The 18866-nt window shown below is 41.2% G+C and overlaps 1 protein-coding gene across 2 annotated transcripts in view; it reads right to left on the reverse strand.

Moving 5' to 3' along the window:
- Window positions 1-4115: 4115 nt before the first annotated feature.
- COX10 (cytochrome c oxidase assembly factor heme A:farnesyltransferase COX10) overlaps window positions 4116-18866 on the reverse strand; it is a 176221-nt gene continuing 161470 nt past the window's right edge. For both annotated transcript variants that reach the window (XM_077327554.1, XM_077327555.1), the window contains exons 6-7: window positions 16127-16359; window positions 4116-4695 (exon numbers count right to left, since the gene is read on the reverse strand). In XM_077327554.1, the coding sequence (XP_077183669.1) occupies window positions 4289-4695; window positions 16127-16359 (640 nt within the window). In that variant the 3' untranslated portion in view covers window positions 4116-4288. The remainder of the gene's footprint in view (window positions 4696-16126; window positions 16360-18866) is intronic.

Genomic DNA, 18866 nt, shown 5'->3' on the forward strand with positions numbered 1-18866 from the left:
TCTCTGCTTTTAGTAGAATCCTAGATTCCTTTCTCTAGAACAAGATTCCCCCCCCCACACACACACACTTTGCAGAAGGGAATCACAGGATCCAGTGAAGTATCACAATAGGCCTACCTGAAAATGAGACATCTGGGGGGGGGGGGTGGATAAGCAAAAATATAAGGATGTTTCTGAGCAAGCATGGAAATGAAATTAATAAGTGCATATTTGTCTGAACCTAATGGGAATAATTAAGATGCTATCAGGAGATGTGGGAAATAATCACCATTGTGTCAGGAGGGATTAATAACTGAACAATTTACAGTAGGGACAAAAACTTATGGGTGTTTCACCCTTCATTAGACAATTTTTCCCTGTAATAAAACCCTTATTGTGGCCCTAATGACACGTTTCCTAAAACAGGAGGTGACTGGCCCTCAGTGAGTGCTTTTTCCCCTATTGGTCGAATATACCCCATTCAGGGAATAACTGATTCCTTCAAGCCTGGAGTTTCTCTGTTGCTGCAGCTGGACAAGCCTAGGAAATGCAGCCCATGCCATTCCTGGCAGTGGGGAGGGGGCACTGGTCAGGACCATACTGACTGTCTGGGGCTGCTCAGCCACGAGGGAGCTTTAACTACTGCGCATCAGCTCAAAATTTTTCTGGGGGTTGCCTGCCCTAGGATGTGGCTTGGCCCCATCAGAACACCCCAGCCCTCCTGCTCTTCCATACTCATTCCTCCTTGCTGATGTGCATGCTGGCAAAGTGGAAGGGGCTGGGGGGTGTGCCTGCCTACTGCACTGGTCCCAAGAGCTGCCTGTCCATGCCTTCTTATCAGGTAGCCAGGCTTGAGCAGTTCATCTGTGTCAAGCAGTTGCGCTAGGGTTTCGGAAGCCCAGACACAGACTCTCTCCCCCCCCCCAACCAATCCTTAGCCAACACAGAGGCAGCCACCGAGCCAGTTGCCTTGGTGTTCCCCCACCTGACCCATTGACCCCAAGAGCTGCCTGCTGGTGCCCCTCGGCAGGCAACCAGGCTTGAACAGTCCTTGGACCCAGGCAGTGTGTCCATGTCAAAGAGCCGAGCTGGAGTTCCAGATGCCCAGTAATGGAGTCTCCCCCACCCCCCAACCAAGCCTTAGCCAGCATGGAGGCAGGCCTAGGGCCAGCTGCCTTGGTGAGTCTGCCAATTACTTTTACTTCTGCCCGCCAGACATTGTCCCGGTTTTCTAGTCTTTTATTACTAGTCTTACACAATATGATGCTCAGAGAGGATAGTCATATGTTGCAGTCTGAATGCTTATATTTTATATATAATAGTGGCGGAAAGTTGAAATTTGGTCAAATAATATTATTTGCAAGAACAGAGCATCTTGAGGCCATAAGTAAGACTGGCACCTAAAAGGAGCAAACTTCTGTTTCTGTGGTTGTTCATTTGGCACAGTTGTGCTCTGAAGTTATTGCCTGATTCTGGATTAGTTCAAAATGTTTTCTCCACTGCCAAGGGCAGCTGATTGTCTCTGTTGTGTTTCCACTTACATCACAGGGCCTGGTGATGTGTTGTGGAAAGGGGGGGAAAGGTGTCTCATGGAAAAGGACACACTGAGAAACAATACCCCCCTCTTTGAAGGGGAACGCCAGTCATAATTCAGAAGCAAAATGGCTGTCATAAAGCTAGGGTTGCCAAACAACTAGGGAAAATGGTCTGGTTACGCTGTTTGTTTTGGACTAGTCACCAAAAAAACTGGAGTGCCCCCAGCTGTTATTATTTTTAAAACTGATTTTGTGATAGGTTCTGCCCCAGACACAATCACAAAAACCCCAGGATACTGCCATGCATAATAGCTGTAACACAGACCCACTCTGAGATGAGTGCCCAGAAAGGTCATAACTTTTTGTTTTTAAAACTGACAACCTTTGATACCTGACGGATGGGTCCGCAATGTGAGCAAATATACTTTCCACCTCCACGGTCTACCTCACAGTACCTTCTTCCATTTCGGGAACAGGAAGGCGAGTTTTATCAGCTCATAGTTTTCTTCTAAGATGTAATATTTCCCCCTATAAGACTGAGTGTTAATAAGCAGACAGTTATGAAGAGTGAGGGACAACTGTTCAAATAGTACACAATTCTGGCATCTTGGAGTTGGAGCCCACAGAGAATGGAGCCAGCTCCCAGGGTAGATGGCACAAAAACTATCTGTTCAGATGAAGTATTTTTAAAGGCAGCGGGACTTGCAATCACTTGTTTTTTTGGGTTACCAAATAATGTTTTAAAATACCAACAGGACAATCCTAGACTCCCAAAACATGATAAAGTAGAATCCCAAATAGATCTTATTCACCATTTCCCAGAGGAACATTATTTATTGGATGTAAAAACTTCAATGCAAATCACCATATGGCTGAAAACACACTATGAAAGATGATGTAATTGTGGAAATTACAGCCAGTATGCTGACCGGCTTTATGTGTTGTTTACCATTTGTGAGTTCAGTCAGAATTATTCACATGAAAAAGAAAATATGGTTGGACTAGCAATTAAGAACATCCCCTAATTTCTAAACAGCACGGCAGAGGAGGGAGTAGAGGAAGACTTGCTAGAGAAGGTTAGCAGCAACTGAGATCTATCAGGGGCTCATGGGAATTGTAGTCCATGGACATCTGGAAGGCTGTCATTTCCCCTTCCTCTTTCATCAAGTATTTAACCTGGATGGCACCAAAGGTATGAGGCATTGGGCATGATCAAAAGGGCTCTTGGACCTTAACTTTTTGCCTAGGGTTTGTAGACTGGGATTTGTGAAAATTATCTTCCCAGACTTGGACCAACTCAGATTATGTACACATGTAATTTGGAACTTTTTCCCCCTTTTGCTAAATTTCTCTTGGGAGAAAAGTGGCCTTAATAAACAAACAGCATTATGCTATACTTCTGATAATGATTTCCTTGTCTTTGGATTTGTCTGATGTACTATGTTCCATGTGCTATCATGTTGTAAGGGAAAGACCTGACTGCAAAACCCTACCAACACAACCTGTTCTGCAGGAGTAATTCCTTCTGCCCATTCCTGTAAGTGAGGCTCATTTTAGAACTGAGATATGAATGCATTTTAATGCCTCACAAATGAATCATGGGATGGTAACAAACAATTTAGTGGTGAGTGCCTCATCATGAATTAGAAAAAAAGAATTGCACCCCATCTGTCCTTCATGTCCTTGTGTTATATCCTTAGGAAATATTGCTGATGCTGTGGCTGATAAACAGACTTTATTTCATTTTGGTCCATTTTCTTCTCTCATTTACACCAGACATCAATGAAAATGATCAAGGTATCCAGCAAATTTCTACCTATCCCATAATTGGAATAAACAGAAATCTACTAACCTGTTACATAATTATGCTAAAAGGAACCCTGCTCCCAGGGTTCCAGTTGTTTGTTGGCAACCAAGAAAAACATGGCATTATCTAAGCATAAAGAGCCTCTTGTGGCACAGAGTGGTAAGGCAGCAGAAATGCTGTCTGAAGCTGTCTGCCCACGAGGCTGGGAGTTCAATCCCAGCAGACAGCTCAAGATTGACTCAGCCTTCCATCCTTCTGAGGTTGGTAAAATGAGTACCCAGCTTGCTGGGGGGTAAACGGTAATGATTGGGGAAGGCACTGGCAAACCACCCCGTATTGAGTCTGCCATGAAAACGCTAGAGGGCGTCACCCCAAGGGTCAGACATGACCTGGTGCTTGCACAGGGGATACCTTTACCTTTACCTTTATCTAAGTGTAAGACTAAAGCGTAATTGAATGCCCTCATCTTTAATACAAAGAGTGTATTTTCATGACATAAAAAATAAATGTAGTCTTTAGTTGCTTCCCTAATTTAAAAAATTAAATATATATGGCAGCGAGATGTGATGTGCTTCTAATATTATAGTTAACCTCCTTTGGCTATATTCTATCACGATTAATACTAGTTAATCAATGGCATCTAGTTGCCTGCATGGGGGAAAGGAAGTTTCGATGCAGATGTAAGACTACTTCTTCAGTTACAGAAGCCTTCAAGGTTCAATGTGGGCCTCAGCACATATTCTGCATGCAGCAACAATCCTTACACCACACAAATCATACCTAAGAGCCATTAGTATGTCCCAAATAACATCCTTTAATCCACAACTCAATCACCAGACACATCAGATTCATGTTTTCTGAACAATGTCAGCATAAATCTCTCCCCACTCTGCATGATTATTGACATAACACCCATTTGAATAAGAAGCTCTGAAGCCCGTTACTGTTTTGACATAACATCGCACTCTCAATTCACTGCCGTCTTTGTGTTGTCCTCCTCGTACAAAGATTTCTTGCATGTTAGCATCAGCAAGAGAAGCAATGGCAAGTGCCAGAGGCTGCAAAAAAATAACTTCCTGGAACTGTTCCGGTCAGCATCCCTGTAGAAACGAAAGCCAAGGTAGGAAATATACAGATTGATGGGAAGAGAAATTATGGGGAAAGTCCATGTGGTGACGTTAAAGACAGGAGCCATTGACGAAAGTCCAATTAAGGCAAAACAATGCCGCAAAGCCACCCGCCTGCACATTGCGGGGTGAGTGACAGACATCATGCAGTAGCCACCTCTGGAATAATCTTCACGAAGGCCCCAACTCAGTGCATTAAAATGAGGGAACTGCCATGAATAGAGGATCCCTCCCAGTACCAATGCTCCTAAAGAAAAAGAAATTAGACATTAAAAAAGTGACCACCAAACTGAAAATTCAGACAAAGTGGCTGAGGTTTCTTCCTGTTCTCTTCATATACTCAGTAAATCACATGTGCAGAAGTCTCATTAATACAATCAGCTCCCCACAAGTCAGTGATAGGTATACATGATGAAGCTGGGGAAAACTTGATTTGGTTCTTCATATAAACTGCAGATACCTCCTTTAGACATAAGGCTTACTAAATGTTCGTGCCCCATCAGCTGAAATCTAGATATGTGAGGCCTGTCGAAGCTTTGATTTCTCTAGCATGTCTGAGGAGTAAGAAAATCTGTAGACAACAGTTGCAATGTGTTCTGAGACCAGAAGATACATGTGGATTTTCTAGTGGCTACAGGAACATTTCTGAACTGCTTGTTAATTCTAGGTGCCTCTAGTCCCATTCTGTAAAGCACCCCCCCGCCCCCTAATTTAATCCCACCTTTTTCTACACATTCCTTTTGCATCTGGGATTCTCATGATTCTGATTTAACAATATTAAAACTGCAGAAAGCAAGAATTCTAAGCTTTTAGCAGCCTGAGACCTAATCCACAGACAATAAGTTACCCCCCTCCCAAAAAAAACCCCCACTCTGTGACACACCCAAATAGGAGCTACCAAACTAAACTTCCTAAATGATCATCATCTCTCCTACACCAGGATTCGTATGCAGAACTATTAAACTATTCATAGTATTATTTAGTAGAAATACAGTTGAATTTAATACCTCTACCCTAAGAAATCATTTCCTTTCCTGATGTAGGTCTTCTTTTCCCCCCATCCACTGGAATTTACCATTTTAATTTTTTTTAAATGCTACATTCCTTAACGCACAAGGTGGCCCAAACTAACTGTTGAGTCTGATCCACTTTGCACAGTGTTTTCCTCAGGGCACAGTAAACACTCAAAATTGATTACTGGATAATAAAAGTGTGAGAACGTTTGAACTACAATTATCTACAATAAATGATGCCAGACAGTCACCATCAGGAGGCTGATTTGCTGAATGTTCCCCTGGATTTAATGAGTAGAAATGCATGAATCCAGCCTTACGGTAGAAACATGATTTGGCCCAACCAGTTGGAACTGCCTGCTCCTAGATACTTTTGAATTCTAAATTCCTATCAGTCCCATATTTCCTTCATTTAAAAGCAAAGATCTGAAGGTAGATCTGAAGCTAAAAATGTATTTAATATCCAGGGCCTATTTATTCTACCTGTGAGTTGTTTATCCTCCTAAATTTGAAACAAAAGCAAGAATTAAAGAGGCAAACACAATGCCAGTCCAAAGACCTTTTTCAACAAAATTGCAAAGGTAATCATGGAATATTTCTTCCAGTTGTAATTCATAAGGTCTCTTTTCCAAAGACTAATGCAGGGTTATATTCTCTTTCACAAGGGCAGAGTCTGCACTTACTTTGTTTATTCCATTGTCAATCCTGTTGAATTCAGATTGCTTTGAACTCGAGTCTTCCCCTCCCCCCTCCCCCTGAAACAGGAAAGTCTTCTGCACGTGGTTAGGGAGGGTCAGAAGGGGGGGGGGAGGCAAAAGGAGACTCTTTCTTTGTTTTCTTGAAGGGGGGGAGAGGATCAAAGAAGTCAGAGGAGGGAGGAAAAAATCCTTTCTTTTCTTGAAGGTGGTGGGGGGGAACGAAGAAGGCACAAAAAAAATCCAAGGCCGACAGAAATTGAGAGAAATTAGGGGCTTCTCCTTTAAGGCAGGCTTGTCACATGATCACCTGTAGCCAATCACGGGTCTTCTACCACGGAGGAGAGCCCAGATTCAAAACAATGCGATTTTATAATATATTCAGGCTTAAAAGCAGTCTAAGATATTGCACAATAAAGGTAGGGTCACTCCGGATCAATCCTTACTGCAGAAGGAAAATTTAAATCGCCCCAAATCCAAATGGAAATTGCATTCTATGTAGAGGGCAGGGACTGAATCGATTCGGGGTTGGAATAAAAGCTCCATGCAGTTTACACCAAGATTTCCCGCAGGAGCTCAGCAGCTTCATGTACTTGTCCAGCCCAGAAAATGATATAATCAGAAAGTGCTATGCTCTGATACTACTTTATCAATGTCTTGCATGTATTACGCCCTCTTCAAAACAATCAGCATGGCAAAGGAGACAGGAATTCCCAGTCACAGACCCTTTTAACTACTAACTAGATGTGCCAAAGAGACATAGGAAAGATAACCCTTCCAACGTTTGACTGAATTCAAAACATTTTCTAGAAGGTGCTGCAGTAGACAGCAAATAATCATTAAGGCTCCATAAAAAGGCAGAGCTTCATTGCTTTCCCTTCAATATAGAAACTGGCTGTTTAGTGCAATGGAACACTGAGAACCCCAGTTTTTTTCAAGCCACAAACCCAAGGGTTCAACATGGCTGAAGTACAGAATTGAAGTGATGCTAATGTTAGTTGCTAGCAGAGCAGTAATCATAATGCTCCTCTCTCAAATGTTTCTACTAGCTACTGGTCCCTTGTAATCAGTTTACTCAGGAGGGAGACTTGGCAGCCCTGGCATGGGTATCTCAAGGGGCCTTGTAGCCCTGGCATGGGCTACACTAGTTAAAGATAGTCTATCAGCCTTCCATCCTTCCAAGGTCGGTAAAACGAGTACCCAGCTTGCTGGGGGGTAAAACGGTAATGACTGGGGAAGGCACCGGCAAGGCCACCCTGTATTGAGTCTGCCATGAAAACACTGGAGGGTGTCACCCCAAGGGTCAGACTCAGTGCTTACACAGGGGATACCTTTACCTTTACCATTTTATTACAACAGGAACAGACCTGGATGACAGTGATCCATTTCCCATGCTCAGGAGAGCGCTTTACTAGCTCCAGCATGAACCCCTATAGGTTCTTCTGCAAGTGAAGCAATTCTTTAAAATGAAGCTTTTAGGAAAGCAAAGGAAAAATACATTTTCAGGACACTAGCGATTATGTTTTGGTGTGTGGCCTAAGAGCACAATAAGTACATTTCCCATTCATAATGGTCCTGGATATATGAGAAAGGCTGGCATGGAAGCGTGCTTTGCATAACGGTGTTATCATTTACAAACTCAGACGAAGGCCAAAGGGATTTTATATTTAAAAACTAGACATAGAAAGCAGGGCTTACAGCTGGCACTCCAGACATACTTGCCACTTCTTTCATTGTCCTGGTTTTTGGCTATATATATATATATATATATATATATATATATGACTGAGAGATAGCTAACCAGGCATGTAAAATAAACACAGAATGGTTAAAATATCAGCTCCAAAACAGATGTTGAAGTCTTACTGCTTTCCTAAAGCCATTGTTTACTGCCTTGGCAACCCAAGAATGCCGTTTTGCTTAGAGCACAATTTTGGTAATTCTTCTGCCTTGAATAATATGAAGGAATTTTAAAATTATTTCCAGATTTTGGTCATTGACTGACACACTGGGGGGTAGGAAGGAGAAACATCAGCTTCTTGTATCTCCAGGAAACAAACTACAAATTTAGTTTACAGAAGAAGTTATGGGGATTTTGAAGTCTAAGTTTAGCCATTAATGGCCTGTACTTAGAACTGTTTGTGGTTGTTTTCTTCTATCTTTGTACAGCACAAGCTGGCTCCTCTTAGCTAAAAGATGCTGAAACAAATTACTCCTCTTTAGTCTAGATGAATGAGATTAGACAATTTTCTTCAGTATAAAAACTACTAGCAGTTATATAACAGTACTTCAAACTGGCCCATGGTCAGCACTGAAAATTTAAAAAGTAGAATTCAACCTTATCTCTGCCTGAATAGTTTGGCAAATCTGTATTACTATTATTACTAATACTACTACTAATAATAATTATACAATATAATAATTATAATAATATAATTATTATTACTATTACTACTACTAATAATAATAATGTATTATTTATTATTATTAATTTGATTTGTTTACCACTTCTCCTGGTCTGGCCGGCTTGTGGCGGTTAAAAATGTTAATAGTAAAATGATCTGAATATGCTCCCCCAAAAAACTACCCCACCCCAAATCAAACAAATGTATATCCTTCCCCAATGAATGAAAGAAGATACAGTTGCAATAGGTAAACTGTATTTTCAGCTTACAGTGCTTTTGATATTGCATGGGCAAATATTATCAGAATGTGCTTTGCATACAGCAACGTGATTGCAAATATTGTGACAGAAGCGAAGGGATCCAAGACATTCTAGAATTTAATTAACGTTGTATGAAACCTGATTTTTAAATTTGTACCAGAGATTATTAAAATTGGAATTAAATATAAAAAAAATCAATTGTGTCCTTTTGAAAATATTAACTGAATTTAAAACAAAGATATATGCAAGCCTTTACTCATAAAATTCAATTTGTGACACACTGCAGCATAGTGGACACATATCCCAGGCAAAGATAAGTACTTCAAAGTCCTATTAATTTAAGCGGCAAAGATTTGGGGTTTCTGAACTCACTGCTTGGCTGCACCCATTTGACAGAAGACTTCAGTTTTAAGAGATTACAACATCTATTTTTCTATGTAAACAATGAACCTGAACAAAACTCTGACTTCAAGGACTATAATAAATTGGCATATATCATAAATTATTTTTGAAATTATGTATATAGCAGTTTCCCATGGAATTACGAATTCTCCCTATGGCCCATTATGCACGGAGGGAAAGGTCTGCATTCGGGGTGGAATGGCGACGCCTAAAATCACTGATAACGCACAGCGCCGGCTGCAACTGGCCGCAGATTCGGTGCATGCAGCCAAAAAAGCTGTGTTAGCGAAACGCGGAAGAAAGCGGAGCTTCCGGTTACTCTGTTTTGCCGCCGTTGCATCCCGTCCCGTGCATAAGCGGTTTGCTTCGCGTCTTCCCCCTCTGCGTTTTCCATGTGACCCGAAATCACTGTTTCGGCGGCCGTGCATAATAGGCTTACGTAACTACCAGCTCTTACTTAACTTCCAATCAAAGTTACTCTTGCTTAGCATTTTTTAAATGCGTCCAGAGAACTAAAACAGAAATCCTTAAATTACAGTCTTGCAAAAGGCATGCGATTTTCAAGGCCAGAGGTTTAGCATTATGCTCTCGGGTAATGAAAGAGATATATTTTATTTGCCAGAGCAACCAATTTGTATGCATGCTTTTTTGAGAAATTTACGAATGAGAAAGTTGGTTGCCATTTAAACCTTTCCACCTGAGTTGCTATAAGTATGCGACAGGGATCAGAAGGAGGAGTCATAGTGAAGTGTAAAGCACTGCTGCTTTTTTATTTTAAGACAACATTGCTTTGTCATGAGCTTCATATGCCTCTCTAACTCTGGCATTTGAAGGAAAGAGAGAGGTGTTTTCTCACAAGTGTTCTGAGGGGGAGTTGGGAGAACATCCAATTAGCTTTTACCTTGGTCCAGGGTGGCCTACATGGCTTTTCCTAACTCTATTTATCTTAGTAATCACTTTGTGAGGTAGGTTAAACTAAGAGGAGAGGAAAAGAGAAAGCGAGAGAGAGTGTAACTGGACCAAGGTCACCCACTGAATCTCATTGGAACCCTGGATGTCATGGGGAGGGATATATTGCAGGGGGGAAAAAACAGAGAGAAAAGGGGGGGGGAGGGAGGCTGTGAAGGACTTTAAGTTGATGCTGTATCTGGAAGTGGTGAGGAAGGCTGCATAGGTGTTTTAGAAAGGGTGACACATCGTTTGAGCAGTTAGAAAAAGTGAATTACTTTGGTGGCATAGTTCTGAAATGAAATTGGGAGTAGGACTGAGATAACAGTCGAGGGCAGAAAATTCTAGATTGTGAAGCAGGGTTTTCATTGCAGGGGTAAAAATGAGTAGCTGCAGCTTTGCAAAGGGACAGTTCAAATAGCGTGCTTGTGCTATGCTTTTGTAAAGTTACTGTACTTAGCGGGATATTGTTTTGAGCTTCTTCAACATAGCACACTGACCTTTCCCAAGGCAGCTCACCTTTCCTGCAACTGCTCTGGTGACCCCTACTGGCTAGACTGACACATAGATTCAGAAGGTGGAATGAACTGAACAGCTGTTCTTCAGGGACGAATATTCTTTATTTGGAAGATAAAGCAGTAGAAGCTTAACCCAGCTGTATACAGTGCGTAGATGACAATTAACTTATTGACTGGGTTTTGACTTTGATTGCACCAGTCCCTCAGGTGTCCCAATGGCAAAATTACAATTGCTTTGTGTCTGCAGAAGAAAGCAGGGGTGGGAAGGGATCATCGACTAACTTTTGTCTTATTACACAAAAGTCAGTTGCCAGTTAACACTGCCCATCTGCCTTCATATTCGCTGCATGGAGAAAGGTGGTCCTCTGGCCTTTGGGTATCCCATGCTAGCATGTCAGTATCTTTCTGCCTTCCCTGCAAACTCTACAGGGTCAGCAACGTTTCTGAAGTAGAGAGAAACGTCAATCCGAAGTCCCATCTTTCCTCAGACAGAACGTATTACAGGCAAATATGATCTACACCTTTTCTCTAAAACCACTTGGCCACTGATTTTGCCAGTAGCCTGTTAAAAACATGAACTTGTTAATTAAAAAATCATTTGAAGGAAATAGGAACAAAGATCAGTGCTATTTATTCTGAACAAAGTGAAGCTTTCTCTTTTCTATGCTCCTGCAGAGCAGACAAGGGCCATACACAATCGTCTTTTTCCTTTCCCCTTGCTGTTTTGTTACTAAACCCATCCATCTGCCAAATGTCACTTGCTGATAAGGACTGCCCAGTTTTAAATCCCCATTTGTAAATAGATGTTGGCTGACATAATTAATGTCTACCACACAACCCCATTTGAATTACAAAGTCGAGGCAATTTGAAAATCAGCCTCTGCATGATTACCATTGGTACACACAGAGGCAGTCTACAAATTCCATAGCCCCAGGAATTATTTAAATTTTTAGAAAATGAATGAAAATCAGGACAAGATGTTTTTCAGGAAAACAGAAGGCAGAAGTGGGGCATCTGAGATAAACTAAATAGTCTCTTGAGATAAACATTCTTGGGAGAAGTAATAGGGATGGCTCGAGGCCACTGTAGGTCTCTAATGTTGCTACGCTTGCGAGGCTGTTATCTACTCTGCCACCACCATCTATCCCAAGTAAATCCCTTTAACTGATAAAGCACATTATGGCAAAGACCTGTACATGCCACTTCTAGCAAACTGGGTGGTTTGAACGGGATGTAATCTTAAGGCATGGTGTTGCCATGTTCTGAAGTCCCTAGAGTGAATTTCAAATATTGCAGCAAGGCTATCAGAATCTACTGCATGTGGAAATGCAGTAACACTAAAAAAGACTCTTGGGTTATAGTGGTAACACTTACTGTATTCAAAGGATGGGATAAGAGAAAGTCTGGGGACATGGCATAGGTACATTGAAATCTGCTATCCATGCTAGTTCATGCAAATTGCCTCCATCTGCAAAATTCTGATTTTCCAAATAATATGGAATTTAGCACTCAGGAAGCCTCCAAGCCTTTTATTCTGCAATGAACACACAGCCCCCCCAAATCCCCAGCATGGCAATTGTGGGTGCCTACTCATGTGTTTCCTGCTGTCTACATAGATGGCTAATATTGTCACTACTATTCTCCTTTTGGGTGGGAATTATTTACTATAATAATGCAGTCAAGGCTATATGTTACAAAACCCAAATTACGCCAGCAAGAGAAAAGGTTTTGATCAGGTTCTCAGAGCATTTGTAAGAGGAGAACCTATACTTTTTGGTCTTTTATTTATTTATTTATTTATTTATTTTGGCTACTTCCACTCTGACCTATCATGACAGGTATGAACATGGTGACTGGAAATGGACTAGAAATGTACGAAAATAAACACACTACTGAGAGTTTCATATGACTAGCTATGCTGGACTGCAACAGAAGAGCTGGTAGCACCCTAAAGGCCAACAAGATTTGAAGGGTTCAGGCTGTTGCGAGTTAAAGCTCGCTTTGTCAGATATGAAGGGAGCTGTGACTCTCAAAATGTTATACTCTGGAAATATACTGCCAGGAGGAACATCAGGAGAAAGCCTTAGCCTCTATGCCTTTTGTTGGTCCTCTGGAGAAACTGGTTGGCCACTGTGTAAGGCAGGATGCTGGATTGGTCTAATATAGCAGGGCTCTTGTTATGTTCTTTTGCTGCTGAACCCAAACCTTGGTACTCTATAGACAGATTGTTCTGACTGTTTTAAAAGCAATAAATACTGACAATATCTGCAGATACAATATTCTGGAAGAAATGTCTGAATCTTAATACAGTTCGTACCTGTGGCCTCCATAGCTGATCTACTTTCAGCGGTCACAATTCACAGGAACCTGGGCGTGATCCTGAACGCCTCCTTCTCTATAAAAATGCATGTCACAAGAGTAGGGTGGCTGGCGTTTTTCCACCTGCACCAAGCCAAACGACTGGTGCCCTACTTGGCCTCAGAACACCTAGCCACAGTGATCCATGTGGCAGTCACCTCTAGACTGGATTTCTACAACTCGTTCTACGTGGGCCTATACTTATCCCAGCTTTGGAAACTACAACCGGTCCAGAACACAGTGGCCCTGTTGGAGCTAGCACAGTTCTGTAGGGCCTGCAAAATGGAGCTCTCTTGTCAAACATTTGGTTAAGGCCAGTGAACTGACAACATCTACTGGGCCCTCCAGAACTCCGTCCTACCAGATATGGCTACTAAACACACCGTGGAGCAATCCTGATCTGATTATGGTTGAAATGTTAATAGTTAAACAGTAAATAAGTAAATGTTCAACATTGTTGATGTTGTTGCCATTGATAGTGTATTTATGATTTTGAATTTATGTTGTATCTATCGTATTGGATTTCATCTTCCCTGTGAACCACCTTGAACTGCAAGGGAGGGCGATATAAAAATGTAACAAACACCTTCAAATTTCTCAATAGCCTGAAACAGCTTTCATTTTAAAGTTACCTTTTTAAAGATGTGCTGTGTGTTTTTGACAAGAAAAAACGTATCCAAAAACATTGTTCCCAGGTTTAAAAGAGAAAGTACAATAACACTAGCAGATCAGGGAGGGGGAAATAACCGAAGTCACAATCACATGGACTGTCAGGATTTATAAAAACAAACAACAGACTCTTGGAAACGGAAGCTCTCTGTACTTCCAATGGAACATGTATGTCTTCTTAGGCTTGGAAGCTGCCAAGACAGCTGACTTCCTGGACTCAGGTCATGCAAACTTGATGCGAGGCTTTGAATGATCGCTTATAATGCAACACTGATGATCTACCATACAGGATTGTTGCTGCTGTGCTTCTTACAACCACCATGGGTAATAAAAGTGATGGCTTTCAGCCCTGTTGGTTTAAGCCTAACCAAGCTTCTCCAAGAATAGGTTCATATTTTGTTTAACACATCAGAACTTCTTCCAGAACTGCTGTTTATAGAAAAAAAAGAAGTAAATTCTCAGAACTAATCAAGGAAGCGTACTCCAAACTACACTGGTGGTGCTGGCAATATTCCACTTACCTTCAGAAGCAAGCAGCAGTTTTGATGGTTAAAACATTGCCCAAAGGGAGAATGAAAAAGATGATCCACCCTGAGTTACTAGTTTTAGTATAATAAACAGGAGAGAAACTGATTGCTTATTTTAGAAGGCACTCTCCAATAAAATGTAAACATAGCACACCAATTAAATCCTGGGCAGCCTTCTTAAGATTTCTGTCTCCCCTATTTCACATTCTTTGCTGCTGTTCTGTTGGGTAGTCTGTCTTTTTCTTTTTAACAAGGTGCAAATGTATTTCCACACCATATACTTAAAGCCAGACACATGCCTCATAGGCTAGGGGAGTCAACTCATGTTGCAGATGGCATACTTCATTCGTCTACGTTGAAGGTGTTCTTGCTATGCCTAAAAACTAATCAACATGCTGCAGGAATGAAGGAATCTGTGCTATCAGCTGGGGAGGCAGGAAAGGGGCAAGATGAAACATTTAGTTTTAAAAGCAGGCAGTTAAAACTTGTAGTAAACAAGCATTTTGTAGTTTCTGGCATGTGCAGAGATGCTCACTGGGCTTTTATGCCAAAGCAACATTCAAATTCTGCACTTAGGGAACCCAAACCCCATAGGCAGAGTGATCTATATTTGATTTCAATCTGTTCATATATTCACTTCAAATAGGTCTGTTTAATCCAACAATTCGCTTTCAAGAAATATGAGGTATGCTTTGCAGAAGTGCTCAGGTGAAGTTTGGTGATGGTAAAGGAGGACAATGACAAGGTGTGAAGGCCAGGGATTCTTGAGCAAAAGGATAAAGGGTTCTTTTATTCTTTTATTGTAAACCACCATGAGTCTCTGAGAGCAGTGGTATATAAGTTGAGATATAAACAAACAAACAAACAAACAAACAAAGGCATGGCACAGGAAACGACATTCTATACCTAGGCTCCATCCTGATTTTTGAATTCTCCTTCGAGAGACACAGAAAAAGCCAAGAAAATGTACAGAGAACATGAAAGTTTTGAATGGAGACAAACTATTTTTCATTATATCTTTCTACTGCATCACAGCTTGACTCAGGACTTCCCGCAACTTTCCTCTTAATCCATACATATTATAAAGTCCATGCAACTCTCACTTCTGGGCAAATTATCAAATTTGCACATCTGTCAGGATAACAGCATTCTAAGGATTCTGTTGCAGGAATATGATATCCTAAAAAGGCACATGGTAATGCACTATTGCTCTAGAAAGCAATGAGTACGTGTGAGCAAAGGTAAGAGAGGTACCAAGGTTTCTTTTTAACATGGTTTGGTCATCAGCGGTAAATAAAAAGAGCAATTGGAGAACATGTATATGGAAATTCTTCTCATTTTTAGAAAAATAATATTCATAGTCAGCACAGATGTAGGGAAAAAACCTGAAAAGAAGACTTCAAATAGTATTTTCTGAATGCAACAACTGTAGGGGGCACAATTACTGGGGATGAGGGACACTATTCCAAGCTGATGATACATAATGTAGAAAGGCCTGAAGGTACCAAGTGGGGCTCCTTGGAATTGATGAAGTGAGCCCAATAGTTAGGCAGAACAGGTGGAAGTGGGAAAAATCAGTGACAGCTTTAGAGCCAGCTGAGAGGATGAGTTAACCACAAGAAGATAAAGGAAAATAGAGATTTGGAAACTGAGTGCAGTAGCCAAGAGGAGAACATCAGTCAATCAAGGAGAACAACGTGCAATATAATCTGGAAGGTGCAACTCCTAAATCACTGTAGCAATACTGATTTTTAAAAATCTATTTGCAAGGAAGAGAAGACTTCCTTTTTACCATATAGTAGCTTCCAGCTGAACAAAACCCCAAAAGACTCTTGTCCCTCTTTATCTTTGCAGTCCAATGGTCTTGCATTGAATTCCTCACCTGCATCTAGACCACCTGACGCTGCTGTCCAGCCCATGATGGGGGGAATGGCACCAACCACGGCTCCCACCCAGGTGTTGACAATGCTCATCCTTTTCAGTAGGGTGTAACAGCATGTGTACAGGACAATGTTGAAGGCTCCCAGGGCCCCAGTAAGAGGATTCACTGCCAAAGTCAGCAGGGCAAGTCCTGGAACTGCACAGGAGACAGCAAAGGAGACTGCGAACAGAGGGCTGTGGAAAGGCGGAGAAAAGAACAGGGGTTAGCAAAAGCCCTTAAGCTAGGTTCTTCTATGGTCACCTGCTTTTACCTCTAAGCCTTTCTAAGAACCGAGGGAACAAAGTTAATCTTAAAACAGATAACAATGACAATGCAGCTAAATTTCACTTGCAAATAAATACAGCTGTGGGTATAGAATAATCACCAGAATAAGCCAGCAGGTGAAAAAGTATCTATTAAAATCATTTTTACCCAGTAATACCTCCCCCCCCCAAAAAACCTCCTGAGGTGGCATTCAAAGCCTATTAGATAAAATATAGACTAAAGCCACTGCAATAGTACAAACCTTCTAATAAAAACAATACCACTTTAAACAGTCAGAGCAATACAACCACCACTGTTTAAGACAGAAGCATAAATGTCATTGTGAAGTCCTCTGCAAACTTGTCTCCATTTACTTCCTTGCAAGCAAGAGAAGACAGCCTTTGAATAGGCAGAAAACTGGGGAAAGTAGTAGAATCATGTGCAACTTGCCATGGAAATAAAGGATTGCATCCAAAAGTGCTTTTCTATTCAAGGAGGAATTCTCCATACACAGAAGGGTTTCTCCTGTTCAAATAAGGTTATTTATCCTGTTCACAGAAGGTTATTTCATGAATGGAAGATTCCTCTATGAACTGAAGTTATTGTTGGAGTCCAAACTATTGGAGCTGAAATTCACCCGTAATGAGACACAAAACACAATGCATTACTAACAGCATAGTTATTCCTGGTGCAGGAAGCACATACAGTGTATTCCTTTGCCTCTCCATTGTTTGAATTTTAATTATTCAATGTAATCCTTTCAACAGAAATCTGTATTCAAAATGCATTGTCCTGATTTAACAGAGTTAATTTACTCAACCCCTGTAAGCTTAAACTAGGGATTTCACTAACGTTCCAGGCTCTGCTACGTCAACCCTTGACAGTGCAGAAGAACTATTTTTAATAACACATTGAAAGCTTTGGTGTGGATTTTTATAGCCCCACACAGACCAGTCACCTCGTAGTATTTTATACTGAACAGCAAAATAAGCCTAACGGTGGATGTGCACAGATCTCAAGTCAGAATGCAGAGAGAGGAATAAATGGTCTGCCTTCAATTTAACTTTTAATTAAATGAACCAAGCCAACAATTTGATAAACTGGAACATGATTTTACCAGCTCTGTAAGCCCAGTTGTGGATTTTGCTTATTTAATTTACAGAAATGCAATGTTTATCACATTTTCCTCACAAGCCCTTGGACCAAGAAAGGTTGTTCTTTTGACTGCATGCCTCTTTCAAAGAAACCATTCAAATAACTGCTCTTACAAAACCGAGAGATACAGTTCACACTACAATGATAACTATCAAATGGTAGAGGCTTTTTTATTAGGCAATTTAGCCTTGTCACATGTATTGGGTATCTGGAAGAGAGGCAAGCTTATTGCTTGATCACTTCCATCTCAACTGGGTGTGAAGATAGGTCCCGAGATCTGTGAAACTGGGTGACATTCTTCTTCTGCTTTTAACTGAAAGGTCTAGGAAGGGAATGGGGGTGAAAACAGCGTGGAAGAAAGATAGAGCTGGGTGACTTAAGTTATTAGTCAGGTGATTTTATAGTTTTCTGTTACGAAAGATAAAGACCAAAAACGAATGGCCAATTTTTGCTAACGCCTTCAACAGACAGAAAGCAGCGACACAAAAATCCAGGAGGGGAGTTTTTCAAGTATGTGTTCCAGCTGCTCAATCACTCTGCTGGGAAAGTGACCATATCTGAAGTGCAACAGCTACTGTGCCAATATCACTTATTTGTTGTGCCTTGGAATCACCAAACCTGTAAACATCTACTGCAGTTGCAAATTTGTGTCTGCCAGAAAGTCTTATGTTTTGCTGACCAGCCATTCAGAACAGATGTGCTTTTGCTGGTTCATGGCATCATATTATACCAAGGATATAGCAGGCTACGGACAAGTAATAAATGGTCCCCATACATATATAAAAATACTTTCATTGTGCCAAGTGAGGGGGCCACAGACAGCACTTGTCACATGGCCAACAGGAACCATAACCTTTTTTTTGATGACTGTTTGTCCTGGTTGCAAGTCAGAGACTTCTTCCCAGGTTCTTCATTTATTTGTAGAGAACTTGGAGGAGAGGAAGTTTTTTCACTTTATGCCAGGTGAGAAACTAAACCGTTCTTTCACTAATACATGCAGGGATCTCACGAATGTCTCATTTCACACAAGGCTTTAGAAAGAGTGGGAAGGATGTCTTGCTGCTTTCAAGCACCCCAAAAGCCTGGTGACACTAGTTCAGCCTCTGTTTTGAATATCCCTTGTGCACTGGAGGACTCTGGCTGGGATCAATGGCAATCACAAACCACTGATATCTATCAAAGGGCTGGATCCTGCAGAAGATTTCTGCAGGTGGTATTTGGAGTCTGTGTTTGTGATTTTTTCTGATTCCACATTCTCATTCATGATATGTCTAGAAGCAGA

This window comes from Paroedura picta, chromosome 3, assembly GCF_049243985.1.
Source record: "Paroedura picta isolate Pp20150507F chromosome 3, Ppicta_v3.0, whole genome shotgun sequence".
Lineage (NCBI taxonomy): Eukaryota > Metazoa > Chordata > Lepidosauria > Squamata > Gekkonidae > Paroedura > Paroedura picta.